This window comes from Anopheles aquasalis, chromosome 3 (genome assembly GCF_943734665.1).
Source record: "Anopheles aquasalis chromosome 3, idAnoAquaMG_Q_19, whole genome shotgun sequence".
NCBI lineage: Eukaryota > Metazoa > Arthropoda > Insecta > Diptera > Culicidae > Anopheles > Anopheles aquasalis.
The window spans coordinates 62,573,549-62,598,351 of NC_064878.1; the positions used below are offsets into that span (position 1 = coordinate 62,573,549).

At 49.5% G+C, this 24,803-nt stretch overlaps 2 protein-coding genes across 3 annotated transcripts in view; both read right to left on the reverse strand.

Annotated features, from left to right (window-relative positions):
- LOC126577623 (CD63 antigen-like) overlaps positions 1-8,264 on the reverse strand; it is a 10,235-nt gene extending 1,971 nt beyond the window's left edge. Inside the window, exons 1-5 of one of the 2 annotated variants that reach the window (XM_050239397.1) lie at positions 8,085-8,238; positions 7,789-7,903; positions 680-871; positions 428-595; positions 98-345 (exon numbers count right to left, since the gene is read on the reverse strand). In XM_050239397.1, coding sequence (XP_050095354.1) covers positions 98-345; positions 428-595; positions 680-871; positions 7,789-7,854 — 674 coding nt within the window. In that variant the 5' untranslated portion in view covers positions 7,855-7,903; positions 8,085-8,238. Of the gene's footprint in view, positions 346-427; positions 596-679; positions 872-7,788; positions 7,904-8,084 lie in introns of both variants that reach the window. The other variant, XM_050239396.1, reaches the window with a different exon arrangement.
- A 583-nt stretch (positions 8,265-8,847) lies between these two features.
- LOC126577620 (tetraspanin-1) lies at positions 8,848-24,454 on the reverse strand. The gene is made up of 5 exons (XM_050239393.1): positions 24,182-24,454; positions 12,329-12,517; positions 12,070-12,249; positions 11,819-11,995; positions 8,848-9,587 (listed from the first exon to the last, which is right to left on the reverse strand). The coding sequence occupies exons 1-5, from the start codon at positions 24,245-24,247 to the stop codon at positions 9,336-9,338; spliced, it is 864 nt and encodes a 287-aa protein (XP_050095350.1). The 5' UTR covers positions 24,248-24,454; the 3' UTR covers positions 8,848-9,335.
- Positions 24,455-24,803: the final 349 nt, after the last annotated feature.

The following is a 24,803-nucleotide window of genomic DNA, read 5'->3' on the forward strand; positions in this document are numbered from 1 at the left end:
CAACAGCGCACACATGCACACCCATTCGTCTGACTGAAATGCACCCTCTCCTCCTCCTACTGCGCTTCGTCAATTGTTTCCATTTTAATATGCCGACCTTCTCTCCGAGTTGCGGATGGCGTTGGCCAGGCAGCAGGCCGAGATGAGTCCGAGCAGCTCAACCACGGCGACACCAATGGAAACCCAGGCCACGACGTTACCGGCACTTTCGAGGAACTCGGAAAGCCGGCTAACGCAACCGTGCGTGTAGGGCACACAGACGGGCGCAGTTCCGCCAGAGCTGCAGCACGATTGCGGGAAGTTCAGTCCCCAGTCCAGGAAGCTACTCTTGCCGCAGCACTCCAGCTACACGAAATCAAAGCAAACGGTGACCAAATGTTAGACCATCCATCGCAGCAACCATCTCGATTCACGAGAAGCAACTTACGCTGGATTGAATCGTGTCGATGAGATCGGCGTTCAGTTTGTTGTCGCGTTCGTTGAAGATACGCTCGAAGCCCTTCTGGATAGCGATCTTTACATCACCGATGAAGACAAACACCAGCACCGCGATCACGATTTGGGCAATCACAAGCAGGATCAGGAAGAAGCTGTACTGTAAGGCGAAGAAAGGGGGCATTCCATTTCATTCATTACTGTTTCCTTTGGCAGAGATTACTTCCCCCTGCGGGATACTTACGGTCGATGTCATGCAGTAAGATTCGCGAATAGCTCCGCAGCATCCGAAGAACGCGATGATGAACACGACAGAACCGAACACGATCAGCAGCACCGAGGGGGCGATAATGTTGTACTCATCGCTGATTTCCCGGATCTCGTCTAGCTTTACCAGCGAAACGGCACCAATCACGACCAGTGCAATACCGCATAGCTGTAACCGGAACAGGAAAAAGGGAAGGACCATTAGTAAGTAATGCTTATTTTTGTATCAACTTCTACTTCAAGGAAAAATGAACCAACAGCATTGCTTCCTTATCTTGTAACCATTGAAACCAGAAGGCGTGGAGTCGTGTTGACAAATCTCAATCGATCCATCACCGGAGGAAAGGCTGGAACACAGCGCATAGCACTCCGATTAGATCATAGACGACGACCAAGGGTGACAATTCTGCGGAAACATTGCGATAGCAAATACAACGCAACCGAGAGGAGCATCGAAGCAACCCAAACATACAATCCTCCGCATGCCCACCGGATTCCAATACGCTCGGATATGATGGTGGTGCCACGATTCTTCGTCCGTTAGTGGAAGGAGGAATTGTGTGCTGTGGCTCCAGCATGTCGGGACTCCTCCTCTATTCCCCCCTCTCCACCGCAACTATTGCGTGACACATTACGTTTCGCAGTGGAACTGGCGGATTGCGTCTATATAAACTTCCGGAAATATTTGGCGCGCAACACGGGCTACCCCTGCCGCCCATTCGCCGTTTACGACCTACAGAGATGGAGAATTGAGAAAATCCGAGACGAGAGGAGAATACCACAGAGCGAGAGCGAGAGAGAGACGCCACGGGCAATCAGGAAGCAGTGTTGGGTTACGGAGTGATTCTGCGCGTCGTACCCTGTAATCCTGACTCCCAACAGACCAAGGCCAAGCAGCGTCATCTACAACGGCGGTCTACTACTTTCTTGTAAGACGTCATTCCAGCTAACCGCACTTCTCAGGAGATCGCGCCTGTCATGGTTATGTAAATACGCGTCCAGGACAAATGATAGCTTCTTCGAAAAGGCAAATATGCGGGTGCGTTGTTATCGTAGTGACAAATACGGCACCGAACAGAGGGGGAGAGAATGAGCTGCCGCAAAATGGGACACACGATGTCTCATCTATTTTGCATCGCCCCGGCATTGCGAGAATGATGTCATTCTGGCCACAACCCTTCGACTGTGTTGTGGGAGTGGGTGAGTCGATTACTGTTCCCAACCGCGCAGCGCAGCGCGACGCGAGTACGGGGGAGTGCGCTCTTAAGCTACCATATGGCTTATTAATGGTGTGGAGCGCGCGGAACATGTGCCACATACAAACGCCAATGAAACAACGTGTTGGCGTTGATGACTGGGCCCTGTGCACACTCTGTGCATTCACAAACATTCGGTCGGCAATACCGGCTGGTGTGGCCGTGCTAGTAGCCGCATGACCTTGGCACTGATGATGATGTTTCCAGCCCCGGCACGTTGAGCACGCACGCACGAAAGCACGCACCTTTAGAGGAGGCAGACACCCCGAAAAAAAAACCGCACAAACAATGGAGCTGCTGCTGCATGCCTGTCCGTCTTCACTAACGGTTTCATTGTTGCTTCGTGTTCCTTACCGAGAGTCGGCGCTCAAGGATCGTAAACGACGGCCTCGTCGTAGAGGAACGTCGGACCGGCGGAAACACAGCGCGCCCAAGAGACAGCGAGCGCAAACAGGAAAGGACACCGCGACCGAACGCACCACCACCGTTTACCGGTGCTAAAAGTGCGGAAATCGAAAAACGAAATTAGGTTATTGAAGGCTTCGATCGAAAGTCCATCCAGCGCGGCCGCGCGTCTGCCTTCCTTCCTTCCTTCACACAGCAACAGATTTCTCTTTCTACGGTGAACGAAAGAATTCACTGCGAAAAGTGGGTCATCTTCATCCTCAGCCCGACCAGTCGACGACAGATCACGGCGGTGGCAGCGGCCGCGATGATGATAGTGGCGCGCATCTGTTTTGCCTAGAAGTTGCCACCGTCATCCCGTGTGCCAAATAGCGACCTCCACACCAAATTAATATGGCAAACCATTAAATTGATAAAGGCCCGCTCATCGGTATTGGTGGTACGGGAGGGGGTGCGAGAGGCTGGCCAAGAAAATAGCCGTGAAATGACGAAGCCCCAACAACAGTAGCGGTGGCTCGCGGTTTTTGGCCCGCGTCGCGTGGCGGAACCACCGGTACCGATTAGTGGTGCACGCTACTCTGATCCTGACGGGTTTCCGGCCCCCAGGGGGCACAGGGGATTATGGGGCCCCTGTGTTTTGTCCTCGCGTTCGCGTCGAAGAATTAACTGTGGACGACGTTGAGGTGACGAACGAAACCAATTACTTCTAGCTCAAGGTTTTAGTGTAACGCCCGTTGAGCGCCTTACTAGCGATGCGCCAACGCGCCGTTCTCGTATTTCAGTTTTCGGCATTCTACGGCATTAGGGGAAAAAGTTGAAGGAATTCAAACCCAAAGTGGCTCTGTGACTGATAAAGCACTTTGTAGCCGATGTTCCACAGCGCGGCACCATCATGTGATCGCTGGCCCCTTCCATTCCATGATCGCGGATGTCACGTGAGCGTGTACAAGTGCAGCGAGAGGAAGTTGACGGTTGTCTGTCGCCCTAGTACCGATGCGATCATGTTTGAACTCGATCAGCTCGATCAGCTTGGTGACTAATGAGTATTTGTGTGCGACAATCGCGCCACTCAAAGGCCACTACTCACTATCAAACTAGGAAACTTTGAGATGGCAGCAAAATAGTGCACACGCTAGAGATTGCAGTTGGTGCAGAGAGGATCGGCGCGATCGCACTCGTTCGTTCGTTCGTTCGCTCGCTTGCCCCACATCATTGACGGGGTGACCTTGAGATCACTGAGCGTGCCCAGAGTGCTAGTAGTGTGTGTTTGTTGATGGTGGAATTGTTTAGCTATTCTGAACTGTGCTGACTGGAACATTTTCGCACGATAGGGAACCTGCTTCGCGTCCCCCCTCTACCCCGTGGCGATCGCTGCACTCGGTTCGGTGTGGTGTTGGTGTTGACGATCGTGGCCGCCCGCCCGCCTGCCGGTTATAGCCCGCCATTTGCAATTCTCGCCGGGTGACGAGTTCTAAGTGAACCACAACGACGGCACACACAACTGGCAACAACCACATTCACCCCACGTTCGTGCCCACTTCTAAAGAGTCGCCACAGCGAGTGGTTCTGCGTCGCCGTTTCGCTGTGCCCCGCCGGAGGATGCCCTTGATGAGCTGACCGATGATGAGAACATTCGTTCGAAAATGGAATGACCCAATCAGCGGCCACAGCAACACCAACTAACCATCGTAAACGATGAGGAACCATTTTCGCCGGTGGATGGGACCACAAAGGCCTCGTTTAGCGATGAATTAGAAACTCAAGCGCGTGTTCGTTCGTTCGCGTGCCTTGCTAGAATGTTGCTCCATCAAATATGTTGCCCTCACTCTTCCATATATGCAACACCTCCCCCATTGCGCACATTGACCCGATATGTCATCTCCAGGGCCACTTTGAAGGATCCGCACCACTTGCACATGCAGTCTCTGTCCATCCACGGGGCCGCACGACACGTGGTATGAGTCAAATTCGCGTGCGACTCACGCTTGGTTCTTCTTTTGCAGGCCAACGAAGTGTTTGACAAACCTCTTTTTTTTTACTCATCAATCCATCATCCGCGTCATCGTCGATCGATAGAGAACGTGGCAACTGGGCGACTGGGCTGGCTATCATTTCAATTACTGCAGAGCGAAGGAAGTGTTCCCGCAGGGGACAGATGCGTAATCAATCGCTTGAGTTAATTTCGCGCGCGGATTGTGTCGCGCATACAGACGCATCTTATCAATTGGAGGGCATAGGCGTGAAGCGATCGAATTGTGCGCCGCTTTTTCATCGGATCAGTTCCCTATCTTGTTCGTTTCAGGGTTAAAATGAAATCCTGAAAGAGCGCTTTTCTTTAGGTAGCTAAAACTAGAAAGAAATCGGAACAGTATCTCACTGTCTCGCCAGCCGTAAAGAAGCAACAACTTTCTACGGACTGATTTACAAAAATCATACAAAAAATGGTGCACACTCTAAGGCCTCTCGAGCACGACCATCCGCATCGGATGGTGTGCTGATGGTTTGCTGGTATCTAATCGGAATGTCGATAAGATAACCTCGAGCAGCAGTAGCCACCGAAGAACGGGGGGTCACTTGTTTGCTGCTATCAGAAGAGTTACGCGACATGTTAACCATCGCTAGCGGCTATCTACAATCCACGATGGGGTTCTACGAATTATGTCACACATAACCATTGATACCGCGGAGGGTGTGTGCGGAGCTAGGTCATGTGTACGCACAATGTAGCCAGCAAATGCACGCCCACGGATCCATTTCCACATTTTCTCCCTCCGAGGCGAGGATTGCTTTCAAAAATTGCTTTGTTAATTGAAACACTTTGCCTCGGCTTTCGGGCGGCTTTCGGGAGAGGCACGTTTATCAAAAATAAACAAATGTGCTGGTACGCGCGCTTCAGACGATTAGAGGGTGGTTGATGGAGATTGGATTGGATTTCTTTTCATGCTTCCCAAGCGAAACAATCTTGCTGAGGATCGCACACTACACAGGCGAGCATAAGATTTGTTTATTTACATGCGATCGCGCTTGGGTGCCGTATGATCACGGCCGTGTGAATGCTGTCCTGCTCGAGGGCATAAATCATGTTGGCGGCTTGTGCCGATTTATACGCGCCTGTTTGTTACACGATCACCATCCGTTTGTTTATCAAGAACGCTAAGAGTTAAGAGCACGTACGCGTGGGACTTTTTGGTGATCGACATTCCGTGAACCTTTCTCGATTTAAAAAATAAATCATTGTATTCGATACTAGGGCTAACATTTACACTCCCAAGGCAGTGTAAGTCAAGCGGTGAGTCATGATGCACTTGACAAGGGGGTCAATCAGAGGAAGTTCTTATCGATATCGAACAGCGATAGGAGGAAGGTGGGCACCACCAGCCTACCTCTCCTCTTCCGGTGCTGAAAATAGATTTCTAACCGCAATCGATACGGAATCACCTGTCATTTCGCAACCGCGCAAAAGGCGCGTTACCGGCGTGCAAGGACACTCGGCTCGGCTCCTTTGGCACAGGCACATGATGAGTGTGTGTTGAATCACGCTTTTCATGCATCAAACCCGATAAGAATTAATTGGAGCTCGGCGTTGAGACTCGCGACCAATATTCATAACGCTCGAACAACAACCCCCAACAACGAAGGACAACCTGTGGCTATTCCGGAATTGTATATACGATGCCGCGATGAGATCATTCTCCTGCACCAGGAAAGTGTGATCGTAGCGCACGCGTATGTGTGTCCCTCCCTCCCTCCCTCCCTCCCTGTTTCTCTCCCTCTTTGTGGGCTTTGTGGCGCCGCTTGGCTGAGCAGATAACTCGCTCTTGCTGATGATGGATTCGCGTCTGGCTTGTGCGGCTTGTATGGTTCTGGTTGGCTAGCGCTAGCGCGGTAAATTATTCAAAAAAACTACCGGAAAATCCCCGCAAGACCATGGGCGTTGTGTTCGAAGAATTCTTCGCGTAGTGTGATTCATACACCCGTAATGTCCGAGATTATGGAACGAACGCGGTGACGATCGTTTCACCGGGACGGACCAGATCACCAAACAAGCGATGCTACGCGGTGCTCGTTAGAACCACACACTGCCTTCTCCGCTTGGTCGCCCTGGCAGCCGGATAGACCCGGTGTATTTACGTAAGTGAGAGTTGTTTTTCTATACAAAGAGAGAGAGAGCGAGAAGCAGGCCATTTTTATTATCATTTTTAACTCGCGCTTCCAGTTTGGAGGAGGACCCCATAACATTCCATTCGCGGTGCGTCCGTCACAGACACATACACGCGCACAAATAAAGGTGGAACTGGCCTCGGGGAGGTAATTTTGGGTGCGGCGGTTAAGGGGGCAACAAGATCGACGAGACTCGACTCGACTCGGGTGACACCATCTGTCGGTGCGATGTGTGCGTACGTGCGCGGTCCGATGAAGTGGGACAAACATTCGACTCTCGTCGCCGGGGGAAACATAAAAGGGTTAAGGTGTAGGGCGGCGCTACCTTCCGTGTGTTGCAATTAATAGCTGGGTGCGGAAAGTAGCACCGCGGTATCCAGTTTCATCTGCAACCACGCTGCACACCCCGATGGTTATCAACAGGTACGCCAAAGGAGAAATGTATCGCAGGAATGGCCATACGGTTTTTCGCGCCATCGAATCCCAGCGCCTGCTTTTGTGCGCCCTAAATCCTGCCATTGCGTGGTGGTAGTGGTGGTTTCGCGAATCCCTCTGTCGTCATCGCCTACTTGTTCGCGCTGTATGTGTGGTGTTCGCTGTCCTATTCCCGAAAAGGACTCGAAACGTGATTTCCGAACAGGAAACGTGTTTCCTCGTAGAAATCACGACGCCCTTCGCAACCCGCACATCGTGTCTTTGTGTTTGTAAAGGTTGACGAACGCACTATTTACGCATCAGAATTGTATCTTCCGGGGATCGAGAAAAGAAGCGCCAACCCTCGGTCTTCTCTCCCTCCCGTAGCGTGCGTACTGCACAATGATTCATCTTCGAATACAAGCAGCTTGCTAGAACGATTATCCGCTTTCTAGCCACAGGAATGGGAAGCCGGCAAACCAGGGACGACCGAACGTCCACACGACCGAGTGTTGTGTTTCTGTTCGTTCTAAATATACTCCTTACTCCACGCGAAAGAGAGGCCGCTAGAAAGTGGCTCGAATCCGGGTGGAACGCAACAGATGTGTCTTATTCCGCTCTCCGGTCACGCCCGCCGGAAGAAATAACATGCACATTCGACACGAAGAATGGGCGGCCCCCTCTTATTGCTACTTTATGGAAATCTGGTAAAGGTTTCCCCCCGCATTTAGTGCGTCGTTGCAGCTTTGTTGTGTTGTGATCACATGACCCGCAGCGATCGTCTAGCGTACGGAGAACACGCGAGAACACGAGAACTTAACGCTAGAATGGGGGTCAAGTCAGTACATACCGAGCACAGGAGATTGAAGATGAAGAGCAGATACTTAATCGTCGAATGACCACAGTTGAGAGCCATTTTGCACCGAAATGTTGTTGCCTTTCGATTTGTCGTTGGATCAGCAGCACTGTGCGGTAGACGGGAACAAGGGCGGGAAAGAAGAGAAAAGAATCAGCACAAACGTAGCACACACCACACGGATCCGCACGCCACCCCGATCAAAGAGACACTTCTTTTTTCCTCTCTGTATGCTTCTCAGAGCCAACCACTTGAGACCTACTAGGATCTACTAAGAGAACAACACTCACAGTTATGGCAAACGTTGAAGCACGAGTTCGAGAGCACGTAAAAGCGAACCGTCCTCGCTGGCGTTCAGGTTGTTAATAAAGGCGGCAAGCGACAAGACACACACAAAACGGCCCAGCCACCGACGCGACGTAATAACTACTGCTCGCTCGAGCGTATGCGTGTGCGCATGATCGACGAAGTTTCCACGAACACCAAGCGGTCACGAGGAAACTCGCGGCGTGTATTTGTACGCGGCGGTTCCTGCCCAACGAATTGGTTATTAACTCGTTCGATGTCGCCCAATAAGAAGATCTAAATTATTTATTTACTAATCTGGGGAGTTATCTCCTCACGATCACGATCAAGGGGCTGTCCTTGAATTTGTCCGGAACAGGATATCCTTTGACTCAAAAGTGGACGGCACTTTTCGCAGTTTTTGAACCGTTGCTCACTCATTAGTCACAATTGAGGTACGCAAAAGAAAAAGTCACCATTTATGTATCACCACATAACCAGAGTACCACTTTGCACACTGTACCAGCAAGCGAATACAAACCTTTTTCCCGGCGGTGGCGATGATTCATTGGCCGTCATTCGAAGTGCTTGATGATAAGATTGTTTGAAAACGTTACAAGTACACGCGAACCTGCGATACTGGTATTACCGAGCGCATTGCACTATAGTGCTTCTTATCGGGTGGAACAACCCTGACGCTGTTGGTGCATCACTACCATCGCAGGTTTTCCACTTCATGGCAGTAAACACTCCATACAATTCGGATGTACTAGACGCTCGTACCCTGTTCGGCTTCTTCGTCATCATCAGCGATCGTATGTAGCTTTTTACTGTTTTACAACTAAAATTATGTATTTTATATTCGATCGTCAAAACTGTGCTGTCGAAACTATGGCCCCCGCACCGCTTCTTTCTTTGTCAGCTTCGAAGCACAGCTACACTTAAGTACATACTATACGACGGAATTACTCTAAGACGCCCTAAGAGGAAGTATGCGAATGATTAAAAATGAAAAAAATGCCAACACTTGGTTCTTGTTCCCCCCCGCAGCCCTTGCTACTTTTTTCGCTGTCGATAATTCTAAAAAAAAAAAACTTCAATCCGATAGTGACTGCAACCGCGCGCGGTCAGAGCACTGTTGCACTGTATGAGGTTCTGTGATAAAAGAACTAATCTTATTGGCACATTGGGGCCATGTTGCTGCTGCTGCTGCTGCTACTGAGAGTTGAAACCGTCGACACCACACGCGACAGAATTCAATGAGTCGGCTTAATGACCGGTGGATCCACCCGTGGTACGACGGGTTTCAGCGGAATGGGTGGCTTTGTACTACCGCTACTACTGCTGCCGCTGTGTTGCGACGGGCGGGAGATGGTGGCCGGTGAAAGTGGTGTCAGCTGCTCGCGGGTACGCTTCACACGTATCGACTGATTATCACCGTTCGGCAGCATGATGATCGGTCGTCGCAGCAGCAGCGTTAGCTGGATGACGCAGAATATGCCCAAGCTCTGCAAGAAGTAAAACGAAGGGAATGATTAGAAGGCGGTTATTCGTAGTTTTGTATTTAAACAGTCGTCGTTGCCATGGAAACCAGTTCAGCAGTGTACCGGTTACTGGCGCTGCTCGCGTCGGAGAGACGTTGCATGCAACTATGCTGCTTGTTGTATGCAACCTTGGGCAGCATCATGTATGCAAAGAATCTTTCGAACCAGTCAACATAATGTCAATATTATTGCACAATATTTCGATGGCTATTCCTTTTTGGTTTCATTAACGCATTCCTGTGTTATCTTTCAAGTGGTTCATAGTTGTATAAACTATCAACGTTATCATAGCAACAAAAGCATAAACTTATGTTGGTGAGGAAGGAAATGAGATCTTGTTTTGCATAAAATTAACAAGACAGATAGCACGTTTTGCAAGGTAGGTCAGGCATCGCTTGAGACTGGAAATCGTAGGGTGTGTCTTGCACATTGCGCTCCTCTCGATCGCAAGACGGGATCACTGAAGATAATCTTCTTTTAGCAGTACATTTTTCAGAACCCCCTCCTCGCCACACTTCCTTTCTCCACACCCCTTTCGAAAACAAAACCGGAGGTCATGGTATTGAAAGGAAAATCTCATGAAAGATGGCCAACCACAGCCAAGGCGCGCGCGATCGTAGAATGACCAAACGGATAATGCGTTCTTCTTGCGTTAGTATATTAGTAGTGCGGCAGAATACGGCAGCAAGAGGCGGCCGAACGCTGTTTATTATTATTTTCTGCCCAACAAACGAACGGGCCACCAAGCAAGCAACCAAGCAAGCGAGCAAAACCACGAACGCAAAAAAACCATTTCCCTACCACACGAGAGATGTTTATAAACTGAGCGAAAACATTATACCGCGTACACCGTAACTGTCTGCGTGCGGAATCTTCTGCTGGAGTCTGTTTATGTGTGCTTGGGATGGCCGGCGATCTATTTGTACATTTTCCGACCGCGTACAACAAAGAAAGAGGCAACCAGCTGTGAAAAGGGGAGGGTGGGGGGCAGAGATTTGCACGGCAAGCCTATCCCTTGCCTGACTGGAAAGACAACTTCCGCAAATGAAAACTGCTCCTTACTTCTCAGCAGGCGGTATTGGAGCGTATCTCTATCCCGCGAGGTGCATCTTAGGTATTTGTCAACGTGAAAATCGAACCCCCCACCCCCGAAAGGGGAGTCGCAATGACGTCAATGATGGGGGGATACCCCGTAACCCCATCTCGACCACAGCAGAAACGAACCGAACGAAACGCGGTACTCGTCTTAGCAGATCTCAATGGAGCAATGGCAACGGTTGGCAGTGTTCCATTAAACCAACCAGTAGGCCGCGCCGGATCGGACCATGACCAATATTTACACGATGTGCTGTAAGGACAACAAGACGGACTCTGTCCGTCGTTATATGACCGCAGCAAGGAGACAGTAAATTACAAACGAAAAATTAAAAAAAAACCATCCCCGATGGCCAGACGGCACAACAATGATCATATTGTGGACGGTGTGCTATGCCTGCTGTTTGACTGAGTTTTTCCTATCACTCAAAGTCGTGTGGCCACTAAATCAGTGAGCAATTGATGGCGTGGTGCTGGTACGGTGGTGGTGAATGGAGTGGGGTATACCGAGGAATGAAAAGCATTTACGCCATACATTTTCCCACCACATTCTGAGTCTCTCAAACACAGGCAACAGCAATATTGGTGGTAACAGCTGTGTGCACGACAGAAACCTCACCGTCGTGACGTCGCTAACTTGATCGTCGCTGGGGTAACCTATGGTGACGACGATGATCATAAACAGTGGAGAGCAGCATTTTATTTTTGACCACGACCACAGTGCAACCAGCGGAGACGCAGAGTCCCAGTAGGCACAGATGCTGCAACGACGTCGCCCGTTGTGGCGTGGAGTATAAATAATCTATTCATTATTTTGAAATCCAACCAACGTGTGAATGAATGGCAAGATGGAGGGATAGAAAAAGAGCAGGCCAGCGACCGTCTGGATTGCCGTGCGCGTAGAATGTCTCTCTCTCTCTGCGGCCGCTACAGGGCGCGACGAGTGACTAATTTTCATAATTAGCCTTCCCCTCCTTCATTTATCGCGCAGAAAAGATTTATCTCTCATTATCAGGGTTACATATTTGGCCGTCGGGTTTAAGCGACGACAGCATTCTTACGCCCCCCTCTTTACACCTCCCCCAAGACGACATGCGTACCTGTATGAGGGCGGAACAGATCGCGACGACAGCGACACGAACCATGTTCATCTCCATGCTGCGCACGTACACGTGCATACAGCCGGCACTGTGGAGTTCCCTGTTAACCGGATCGTAACAGGACCGCGGGAAAGAGTTTTTGTAGTCATGCAGACTGTTGGATCCGCAGCAATGGAACTGAAATGACAGACAGAGAACGACAAATGAGCATAAGTGGTGCACTGCAGATCGTTGGCATGCACTGCACTTACATCACGCTGCAATCGATTCCAGATGTGGGTCGGATCAGGGGGCGCCTGATGGGCCATAAACTCGGCATGGCTGGCCTCGATCGCCAGCTCGGCCGGTACGATCAGGTGTACTTTGGTGGCCACGGACCAGCCACTAACTAAGAATAAGATCACAATGAGCAGCACCTGCAACGCACAGAACTGAAAAGAGAAAGAGCGAAGTTATACTTGGATGATCACAGATATTTATGATTTTGTGGTACAACAGTGTGCCACTTACCGTTCCAAGGTAACATCGGTGCTTTCGGGTGGTCGACGTCCAGCCAAAGTAACAGAGCAACTGTGAAATGATCCCGAGCCCGATCAGCACGGCGTACGGTTCCCAAAACTGATTCTTCACGATCTGCGAGTACTGTCGGTGGTTCCAGAGCAGAAATGCTCCGATAACCAGCTGGGCGCTACCGCATATCTGTAAAGAAACAGCAGCACAATAGCAGCAGCAGCAGCAACAGCAGCAGCAGAGACAGAGAAAAGAAGTTAAGAGCTGTAACTTTGTATTGAACTAAAGATAGAAATGCAATCGAGGATGGTCGGAGAAGTCCCCAGGAGAAGTCGGATCTCATCCGTTTCGCTGCAGTCGAGTGAAATGTGATCCGCTAACCGGGGTGGGGGAAGAATAGATAATTAGCGAGAGTTCATAAAATTCGTGGCTGGCTGACGGGATGGGTGATGTGAAGCTGATGATGATGATGGTTCTCTGTTGTTCACTGACGACTCTGCGCCAAGTAGCATAAACAAACTCGTGAAACGCTTTCACCACCTTCGGAGGAGCAGCAGCAGCAACAGGACGACTTGGCAGAGTTCGTAAGTTTTGTATAAACAATCGTTTTCGGAGACGGAACGTGTACGACGATGGACGGACGGACAGACGAATGGACGGATTTATCCGGGACAAAGCAACAGTGGATGAACCAAAACCCATCTCTCCTCTAATGAGGTGCCGCGTTAATAGGCGAAACACGGACTCTCTTCCTCTAGTTAGCGCTCGCTGGCGCGTTCCGCGTGTGTTGCAACTTTGGTGACGAAAAGGAAAATCGGGCCGCGTTATGCTTTGCGAAACGAAAGTCCAACCGAAAGTGTTCTGTGAGACGATCGGTCGATCATTTGCCAGGGAGCGGGCTCGTTCTAAGTAAAATCTCTGCATTTTAGGGGCGGCTACATCACAGTAGACATTTATGCTTTCTGGTTGAACTCCTAGGTAGGCCGATGCTTTTCCAGTGGTTTCTAGATTGATGGAAAAGTATTTTGAATTTCTTTCCATTCAATATGTATTGTCCTCAATATTTAAATTTATCTCGAACGCTCGAATCACTATACAAATTTTAGTCCGGACTGACGCTGAGCGAGACCGCAAATAGTCGTAGATGGCTTACGACATGAGCGCGAACGAGATGGGGATACTGACGCCGAGCGAGACCGCAAATGACCATCTATGACGTGAGCGCGAACGAGAAGGGGATACTGACGCCGAGCGAGATGCAAAAAATGGGTATTCAACGAGCGCGAGCGAGACAAAATTCCGCGCGCGATATTTCCCCACCGCTCGAAGCGAGAGTACGCGAGTGCAGAGCGTGCTGTGGAGGAGAAACCAGAGAGCGAATGGCGCAGGCAACTTGGTTTTTCAGAAACGTGCGCATGAAATGCAAAAGCTAAAAATGCATCCAATGATTATTTTATCGATATATTGCCGATCGATATCGATATGTTGCCACTGGCCTGCAAGGCCTAATGGAACAAGTAAACAATCAAGAGACTCGGTGTATGCGCCAGAATGGAATCGCGGTAGGAATGGTTTACTGTCCTTTCCTCAAATGGAACCGCACTGTTTAAGTAATCTTATGGCTTATGCTCGATTGCTAATTGATCAGATTTATCAGCATTTAGGGATCGAACCCGACATACTAAGGCCACTATATTAACGCGGCACCGATCCTGTCGCTGGCCGTCAAGGCATAATGCCACAGGCAAACACGGACTGCACTCGCTGCATGCGACAAAGTACAATCGCGGTAGGAGGAATGGTTCACTCTCCGTCTGCGATTGCTTCTATGCTATCAGAACGGTCTTGCCCGCCTCGATGGGCCAGATATTACACCTGGACCTGATAGAAGCTCCTGTTGCTAAAGAGTGATCTTTGCATTCTTTGCATTAGGACCCGAAGCCAATCGAAGATTGTTCTGGCTCTGATGTGTCTCACGGGCTTTTGCCATGAGCAATGCATGCCACTGCAAAATATTATCGGCAGGTTTCGGCTGGTTTCGGTGGATATGCTGTAGGCCTGTTTGATTATCGCCAGATCGTACCGAAGACAACGGCTAATCAAATGATGAAACAAACCATTACAGCATGAGTTAGGATCAAAGGTAACATTATGCTCTTCCAAAATCAAAAAGATGGGCCAGACAGCCATTAACGGCAGCATTGTGGAGCGGCTAACGATTAGGAAAGCGATTAGCAATTGGTTCACCTTTCCAGTATCGAGGTGCACCGAAGGAAATTGAGGCGATATACATAGACACGGATGCGGCAAAGCTGAACAGGAGCTGGGCAATGGGACGCGCCTGCTTTACTGTTCCATACGGTGACAACTTTCAGGACCTGGACCTGAACCGGGAGGCAATGACAATCAACCTGGTGTAAGGTCAATTGTGCACCACTTTAGCCGCTGAAGAATATGATCACGGCTTAATCTTACATCGATTCACGAGAACCCTTCCTCCGGTGACATCGCGAGCAAACGCTCGGAATTGTAAGGAATCAAATTGAAAATGAGTCAACATGGAAATGGCTAAAATGGAATGGAGGGACATGTTTGATTGTTTGGTGAGAAATGGAAAAGGAATAATTTCAAACAATAATTTTTTCAAACGAGGCTCTGTAACCGGGCGGTTTAGCTATCAGAGTACATGGGTGGGAGTTGGCTTAGCAACCGCTGCATTCGCCAGCAGCAACGTTCATGCCGTGAAGATAACAAAAATGTGTAGCTATCGAGCCTCTTTGATAAAGTAGAGATGGATAACATTAGAATGACATGAAAGAGCATTTTTGTATGCTAGGGAAAGGGAAAAATAATGAAATTCAAAATAATCCTGCTTTCGTGCGTAGCTCTGTAACCGGGCCGCTTACCTAGTCGTCTCAAAAGCATCTAGAGCACCTGGGAGTCTGGGGTACTTTTCCATCCTGCTCCACCGTTGACGCTTATCAAGCATAAACCAAACCGTTTAAATGTTTGAATTTTGATTAACCAACAAACGACTGCTGATGACTGGTAGCTCGATTCCGTAGCATCGTGGCAGTAACGTACCAAATAAACCCATCACCATCAAGCTCCTGGTGTCGGTGATGGGGTGTCGAAGAGTCGAATAATTCCCACATAATGCCATTCGATTGAGCGATCACCGTTATATGCCAAAGCATAATGATCCCCCCCCCCCCCCTTTGACGCACAACCTCCAGCGAGAACCTGACGGAATGTGTAACCCAATCTGCCGCCACCAACAACTGCTAGGTTGTCCGTGAAGCCTTTATAGTCACATCACGTCCCCATTTGTGTGCTGCCGGCGGTTTGGCATGACGTTCGGTTCTGCTAGTTTGCTCGACGGCTACTAGCGATGCAAAACTCCGGACCGAAGAATTGGTAACATAATCCGCAACGGAAACATCATTCAGAGCGAGCGAGCGCGAGTATCGTTCGTGAGGGCCATCCGGTTCCCGAACTAGCGAAAACTAACCGCCGCCGAAGAAGAAAGGCTTACCAGCAGCAGCAGCAGCAGCAGCAGCACATGTGCTCTCTCATTCATGATCCACGGGGTCGCATGCATAATGCATGTTCTGTTCTGTTGTTATTGCGACACCAACCACAGTTCGCGGTTTTGCATGATTAGTGTCAACGGGCAAGATTACTGGCCCTGATTGCTATTCTCGCTGTCAGTGCGATGATGTGTAGTAGTAGGCCGAGAGCAACGAAAGCACGCATCGAGTTCGACCAGATTCAGAACAATTGTTTTGAAAATTTGTTTCCAAATTGTATCAACAACCTCTTAATAAACCCCTGCCGTACGTGCTGCTGGCAGCTGTGCCCTAGGAAAGCGTTTCCATCACGGGAATATGAGGGTGTTTTGGAATTCCACACACCGTTGTCCGTCGGTTTGCAATACGGTCCCGATCGATACACGTGACCTGCGGCTGTGTCGAAGCAGGCTTAGAACCGCCGAGATCGCCCTACATTTCAAATTTAGACTTAAAATCCATTAAATTTGCAGCTCAAGAGGCCCATTTCCCTTTTCTTAGCAACAGTTTTTAATTAAAAGCAAAATTAATGCTACTTAAAGAGCACCGTTGATGATTCACGTTGCGTCTTCATTAACATCTTTACGGCTGCGGTGGCTTTCTGTCCAACCCGGTCTTCTCCTCCCGCTATAATGATGTGAGCTCATCTCCGTCTCTGCTTTCGATTCTCTCGAAACGAACTCGGCCAAGAATTAGAGCATCTCCGATAGGCGCCAATCTCTCTGTGGTTGTGTGTCAAGTGGCAACTCATTTCCAAGACGATTTTTCTTATCCATTCCATTTCTTTCACACATGCAAATCATTAAATAAACCCCACTCGTCCCTCGTCCTCCCGCAAACCCAAGTGGAGCAACAACAAAAAACGTGATTCTTCACGTGTACTGACGCAGCGAGAGCTCACCCACCAGCAACCGATCGCAACGGAATTGAGTTTTCTTTGAAAATTTATTAGCCCAACACAGAATCCCTCTCCCCTCTCGAGGCGGTGCGACGATTTGGAATGGTGGGCCAGAGTATTGGCTTCATTTTCTAATCTTAGACGAACGCACACCCGGACCGGACCTGTGCGAGCACAAATCAGCCAGCCTGCCAGACACTGCTGGCATCATTCGTCGCGAGAGTGGGGATCAAATTAAAATTATGAAAAAAACGGGTACCACAGGCGGCATCGACTAAATCCATCCGCTTAATGGAACGACGGATACAGATGACAACACCAGATGGAACACGGTGGTTTGCAGGAAAAACCCCGGTTAACTGCACGACGATTCGAGCGCCGTTTTGCATCAAATGATCTGAGAGTTATAAATCATCATCGCTTCGCTCCGGCGGTGCGCGACTTCTTCGGTCGAGTCGAGTCAAAAATCTGTAAATTCCATTACCACTCGTCACCGGCTCCAAAAGAACGCGACCCAACCACACCCATGATGTCCGCGGACACGATCATAAACGAGTTCATAATAAGTGCTAGCATAAAATTATAGAACGACAATAAACTTCAGAAAAAAAACACTTCGAAAGTACCAGCCGCAGTAGCAGCAGTGACAGAGATCGTTGATCGTTTATGGGTTGTTCGCCGTTGTGTAAACTGTGCCGTGCCTATCGCACAATACGCATTAAGATCCACGTCCAAATACACGAGTGTGCCTCTATGAGGTTTAGAGAGGTCTCCATTTCCTTCCGGAACGCATGCCCTTCACACAGCATCGGGCGCTTTTTGATGGCTTCCGGTTTTGTTGGTTGTTCAATAGCGTATCACGTAGAAAGAAGGCAACCTACTGAATGTAAAATCTTTCATGTAAAAGCACCGGTTTTAAACCACAAAAACCCATCAGTATTTGAATGCGTTTCCGCTTCGATGGCGTCAAAGCAATACCGGGGGGCGGTAGCGCAGTAAATTGGGGCATTAGGGTGTTTTTTGGGGACTCGTGGGCCTCGAATAGTTTAATGCTATGAGTGATATGCTATACCACCCATTAATAGCCAGTTAGTTCAGCTGTACTAGACTCTGCCCAGCATCCATACAACTAGTCGTTCACTTTCGGCCATGAAGGAACAGCCCCTTGCTTCCATTCAGCGATTGGAAGGTGCATTTCAGTTGATGATGACACGGGTAAACGCCCTTCGAGTGTTTTCTTCACTGCCACTGCCTCGAGCGCCCTCGAGAGTCGTTTGTCTCTCCCTTCTTGGCTAAACATAGACTGACTTCATCAGGACGGACGGAGAGTCCATCAGCTGCGCCTCGTGGTACAGATACTCAACACCCGCGGGGCTCTGTGTACTCGGCACCCGTGCACCGACCAATGTGTTCGATTCTCCTCTACCATCTCTTCGATTCGGCGAAAAGAGTGAACCCGTGAAGCCGTGCATCCCCCAAAACGGCGAAGTGAAGAGTTTGCTGTGGCAGCAGCGACGGAAGGGCAAAATCTGGACTGAAAATGTTTATTTTTACTGCCACGCCGCCACTGCCGGGAGGTGTAGTAGAAGTCAACTACATACGGGGTGATTCTGTGATCTTCCACGGCGTTGTCCGGACAGTACAGAGTAGCAGCAGCAGCAGCAGCAGCACCAGTATCTTCCGCCGAAGTGCGTTTGTTTGGTGTTTAATAGTAGCGAATACCGGAAAATATTATCCTGTTGCCTCGGGGTCTCCCTGGGGGGGAATATTGTGCCAAAACACACCCGTATTCGACGACAGGGACAGCCCGCCCGTGTGAAAGCAAACACCAGAATATGGCCACGGGCAGTAAACACTCCCACGATACAGAACAAGCGGAAAGGATTTCGCACCTCGCAGAGCAAACCTTCGGGAGAGAGAGAAAGAGAGAGAACGGAGCATAAATCTCATAAACCACCGGAAGTAACATGTCGCCCGGGATCATCGCATCCTTTGATGTCGATGTGATGATCTCGAAAGCTGCAATAATGGGTGCGACCGTTCCGTGTACAAACGAGGGTCTCCGTTAATAATTTAACGCCACAGCAGCAAGCAGCACGGTGTTTGCCACCGGTTGTTAGATCCAATTCTTGCCTCGCAGAAGAAGCCGCCAAAAAGGCAGAGAGAAGAAATGGGATGGGATCTACGGAAGCGTTTGATCTGTAACGTGCGTTTGTTTAGACAATTTGCACCTTCGAAAAAGGCGAAACACACATTGACCGTTTATCAGAAATGGCTTTTTGGGAGTGCCAATCGTTAGTTAGCAAGCGCTGGCGTGTACCATATGGTGGTGCCGAGTTCTAAAAACCATCAGGAGCCTTCCCTGGTCAAGGTTAATGAATGCAAAATGCCTCTCAATTATGCACTAACCGAGGAGACATCGAAGTGATCTCGCTGCACGCTGCTGAGTTTCAGTTCCTTAAAAATGCTCCTTGCAGATTCTGCACAACTCAGCACATTCAGTTCCTGGGCGCCCTTCTCTATGGGCTGCTCTTATGGTCACAGACTGAATGGCCATATTGCCTCTTGCGTTAGCCCTTTGAAACGCATCATCAAACACGACTCTATGCTCCCGATAATCACAAACACCGGAACCAGGCACTTCGTTATTACTTCATTGCAGTCAAAAGATTCGACGCTGGAAGAATCCTTCAACGAGGAAGGAATAGACTAAGGCCCGGGGGCACCACATAGTACGCAGCAGCAGCATGCGGCCCTATCCAGACGATGATGATGACGACGAATCTCTACGCTGCACTTCGCATCCACCAACAACCAACCCTCGCGACGGAAGGAGGGTTGCGTTCTGGCGGTGTTTCTACGTCGCCAGGGCGGTCGTCCTGTTACCGGAAAAGGAACCGAAAAGGAGGTGGGTAATTTATTAAATACTGCGCAAATCGTCCCATCCCTCCCTCTCTCCCCCCGGGTTCTGTGCTGTGCGTGTCGACCCCAAGAGTTTATTGCGCGTTCTATTCCTGCTGCTGCTGCTGCTGCTGCTGATTCTTCTATGCGGACCGAAGGATTCGATTATGTCCACGACCACGTGCGAACTCCGTTTCAAGGGTGCACCACACCGTACGCCGTTAGGGGTGCGTTTTACAGGATAAGTGCGGATTTTCATTGAGCATAAACGAGAGCACTAGAGGGGGAGTGTTAGCGAAAGAGAGAGAGAGATGATATATTTTAACAGTTTGCACAAACGTGGCCTCGTGGCCATGGTGAGGGTTGGCATCAATCTCGCTGGAAAATATGGGTACCCTACGCTATGACATAAAAATTCAAAAATCGTGTGGCGAGAAAGACACAACACAGATCGCAGCAACCACCATCTGCAAAGCAGGCGAGCCAGGGAATGAAGATGATGACAATTTCACTTAGTACTCTGTTCGTTCGTGTACGGTGGTGGTTCCCATTCTCCGCTCCGCGATTTTCTCGCATGGCCAACAGCTGCAAACGCCACGATTCCGAACCGGAATTCGTTACATATGTTAAGTCCAAATACCATTGTGTTCTGCTGTGTTCTTCGCAATGCAAACCACCACCATTCCGCTTTCCACCATTTGACCTGCTGGAGACCAGAGGCAACCACGAGTCAATGCCTCTTCGAAACAAATGTGTACCAGTAAGTAAAGTGAGTCTTGTGAGCTGCTGTTATCTGCTGCTTGTTGGCCTTTTTTTTCTCTGTGGGTAGCTAAAACTGACCAACCGAACTGGGGGCTCCGACGAAACGCCCCGAAGAGATGATCATAATTTGGACCAACTCCAAGATCTCTCTCTCTCTCTCTCCAACAAACCACCATGGACCAACCAACCATTGGTCACCAGCAGTCCCCCCGGCCCCACGGGTATGCCACGGATGGCTGGGTTGACTGTAATGTTTAGAGTAGTAGTAATCCCCCCAGGCTCGAAGCTGGGTTCTTCTCGAGATATGAATCGCGCGCGCGCCCGGCGATAGAAGATGGGCGCAATCTGGGGGCGGGCGACGACCGCAACACTCGAACGATGGAATTATTTTTTATCTCTAATACATGCTGAGAATTATGATTTTTTCTCGTCCTCCTGATGGTGAGACAGCTTAACTGAATTAAACGATAGCGATGGCGATAGCGATGGCGAGAAGCTGTAACGAGAGAAGCCAGGACTAGAAACAGGACCACAGAGCGTAGTCCAAGTCGAGCAATCCAAGAACCAACCGAGCAACCGAAACCGAGGATACAAATCGGGTGCTTTGGTTGGTGGTGGGAGGCAAAGGGAATGGAATGGAAAACAAGGATTAATGCTCTTGGACCCCACCACCACCACCAACCCACCGATAATCCTCAGGCTGGCCACTTCATTCTGTGTAAGGCTTCATCATCATCATCATCATCAACACTAGCGTGCTTCACAGCCGAAACACAATCATTAACCCGACGGCTCTGTCCTGTTCCCATGTGTGCTCTCTGGCTTCTTGAGAGATCTGCTGGCGCTGCCGGTGCTGCTGCTGCTGGCCTCACAATGCAATGCTATGAGTTGGAAAATTGCGAATTATAGCGCGGCACGGACTCCTAGTCTGGTCACGGTGGGGAGCAGTCCCGTTGTCATTATCTTTAACCCAGCCACCGATGGGCCGCGTGGCTAGGAGGACCATAATTAGAAGGGTTGAAAGGGTCCGTCGAGAATTTGGTCTGACCAAAAGCACGCAGCAGCGCCCTGGGTCACGATAATGACGTGTCACACTGCTGTTGCTGGTGGTGCTGCTTTCGGTGTGGCTTTCGTTGTTCAACAGCAATGATAAGGGAGTATTGTGTCCCCTAGTTCCCTCGCTTTCTGTTGCTGCTTGAAGCATTAGAAATGGAAAGACAGCAATTGCGCGGTCTCAGATAAGCGCGGTGGTTGCATTTGTCTTCTTCTAGAGACCATGGCGGCCACTCAGTACCATCGTGTCTTCTTTTTTTATCTTTTTTTTGGGGTAGGTTGGGCCATCACCTCCGCCTCAAGAGCTGCATGGAATGAATGTTTATGGCATGCGTCAACTTGTGTGGCGGGAAGAGTGATATAAGGTGTACTATCCATTCCCCACGGGGCCGGAACAGATTAGAATGTATGCCGAGGTGTATTTCAACACGTGGTGTTGTGGTCCGTTCTCGGAAGTACAAATGAGTTAATCAGCATCTCTACGCGGCTCCAGGGTCCATCAGGGTGGTCTCCTTCTCTTCGTGGGGCCTACTACTACGGAGTTTTATTTGTGTTTTACCATCGTTTTGCAGCAGTATTGACAACAATCACGCATCGCGCAGCAATCCACGACGAGTTGGGAAGCTCTTCATGGGTGGGAAAAGCCCCAGTAGGGGTGTTTTGATTCATGCCCGTTCGTTGGCTTCGTTCTTGGGGCGTTGTTTATGTCTCGCATACCACACCGACGACGACGAAGACAACAACGGACGATGGGGTTCGATTCGATTGTGCGCGTTTTTAAACAATCAGTTCGACCCCGGCATACAGAACGTTGCTATGGATATGATCTCGCTGTCTAGACTGGTGGCTTTTTGGTGCCCAACTAACCGGGGACAAAGACAGGACAGCGCTACTATGATCTAATTTTGTGAATGGATTTTTTTTTCAATTCAATTTCAGTGTCAGCAAGATCAAGAGTTTCCCTGCCGTGGAATCGGTTTTGCACGAATCGTCACCAAATTCCGTGGGAATCGAGCATCGTTTGTTTTAAAATTAGCTTCTTGATTCATCACTGCGTTGTCACAACAGCTCGCAGAACCAGTAGTACCGAGCGTGCAGTTAGTTCGGTGGATCGAACGGGTGGAATGATGAAAACCACAATTTTCCAGCCAAAAAAAAAGCCGGCACACGCAACACATGACATGTGGCTTCTATTTTTGTGTACTCCCAGGGGGGAGGTGGTAGGAGGCAAAAAGACAGTCCCATTAGCAATTTCCGTAACAATTATTTTCAAAAAACCCACAAACCGCACACCGCCGCCAGCCTTCACCCCGTGGTGTGTCTGTGCGGACCGAGAACAATCGGAGTTTAGCGAAGCATAACCATAACTCGACGTACGGTCGGCTCTACAAACAACGGCGACCACCAACGGGGGTGGTAAAAGCGGGGGGATGATGTGTCTTTCCACTAACTGTACGCAAGCATCCAGTGATCATGCCAAATGGGCTCCACAGTTTTTCTTCGGTGGATCTTTTAATGCAACAAGCTTTTAATGCTGCAATGTTGGCTTTAGGAGAGAAAGATCTTACGTTCGTTTTGACCTAAAGGGGGCTCATTTTTGAAGACTTTTTGTGGCAAATCCTTTTTAATTTAGCTTTTGTGTGGTTGTAACTATATTACAAATTCTGCAGAATATTTCATTACATCTACAGCTATGGCATTAAATTAATTTCCAATATCTTTGCCATTAATCCACAAATGTTACATAAAAAGCTTATGAAGGATTCAGCTTTTATCAAAAAATGAAAGCGTAAATGCCATAAAAAAGTAAGCCTCTCCATTAACTTGACAACGCCTCAGTTCCTCGGAACCACCATAATGCTGCCCTTGAAGGGTGCGGGTTTTTGTATTACCCCCACCCTCCGTTCAATCATCCCGGAGTCCCGCACAAAACAGGGTTCAGGTGTGATAATGCACACCAACCCACAAACACACACCATGATGCTGATGGTTGCATTCAGCGTGTTTGTGTGACTGATCCGCATCACTTTTTAAGTGGAAAAACACCTGAGAAAGCATAAAAGGCATGCTGCTGCTGGATCATAGTTGCCTGAGCCGGTTCCAAGGGAGATGCGATTGTCTCGCTCACCTTGCCCGCATGTGCTCGCTCGCTCACTCACCTGGACAGTGCGTCGTCCGCTTACCTGGCGTCTGCCCGTAAAGAGGTCTTTAGATTAAATTAACTTCAAACCGGCACCAATACACAGAGAGGCAGACCTTTCTGTGGCAAAGTATGAGTACGACCTGAATGAAGGGAGCTGACGACGACGCAAATCGATGCAGCTTGTAGCGATCGCTTGGAATGCGTCGATCATTCATGGCGGGCCCCATGGACCAATTATGATAATTTTGTTTGCAGAAACTACTGCGGTTAACCTAATCCTAGACGCAGGATTGCACAACAAACACACTACCAACGACGATCGGGGTCGCGCACCACCTTCTTTGGACACTTTTTTTTCTTTTCTCGTGCAACTCTTATGGCTCTGGTTACGGCGCTGCTGATGCAAAGCCGTGATCACTTGTAGGGGAGATGAAACAAAGAGGGATTTTTTTCCGACCCTTCCTCCGACGCACTACCAGAAACAGGAACGGAACGGAACGGAACGGAACGGAAATCACCAAACTCACCGATATTAGAATCACATAGGTGTACACCAGATACTTGAAACACTTGATGCGAGCAGATAGACGCATCTTGCTGCTGCTGCTGCTACTTTGATTGCGCTCCGTTTTTTCTCAGAACATTCGAACCGAACGCGCCCTAGAAGACGGCCACTTTCACAGAACTACGTGCCAGACACCCGGGAGTTGTGTAGCATACTTGACGAATGATCCGGACTCGTTTTGAAAATACGAAAAACCGATTTGTAAACCTTCACGAGCGTGCACGCGTCCGAACGGTCCGCGTGATTGTTGAAAACTGGCGCTGGGGGAGCTAGTGTGCGCCTGCCCTTCACGTGCGCGTACCTCGTGCGTGTGTGTTCAGTTGTGCGTTTGTCTCCGGGCAGAGAAGTACCGTTGCTGATCTGGCATCGCGCAGAGACTGCGGTTGCCATTTACGGTGCACTCCACATGGTGCCAGTCAAGCGTAGCGTAGCGGAACGCGAAATTGTGGCCAAAAGGTGGGTGCGGTAAGGAAATGTCTCTTCTTCTGTGTGTTTCTTGGAGGGAACTTGAACATTTATTGTTCATTCTTTAAATATCAATTGATTATCCCCCTGCCAGGTTAATACCGGGTGGTTTTGTTTTA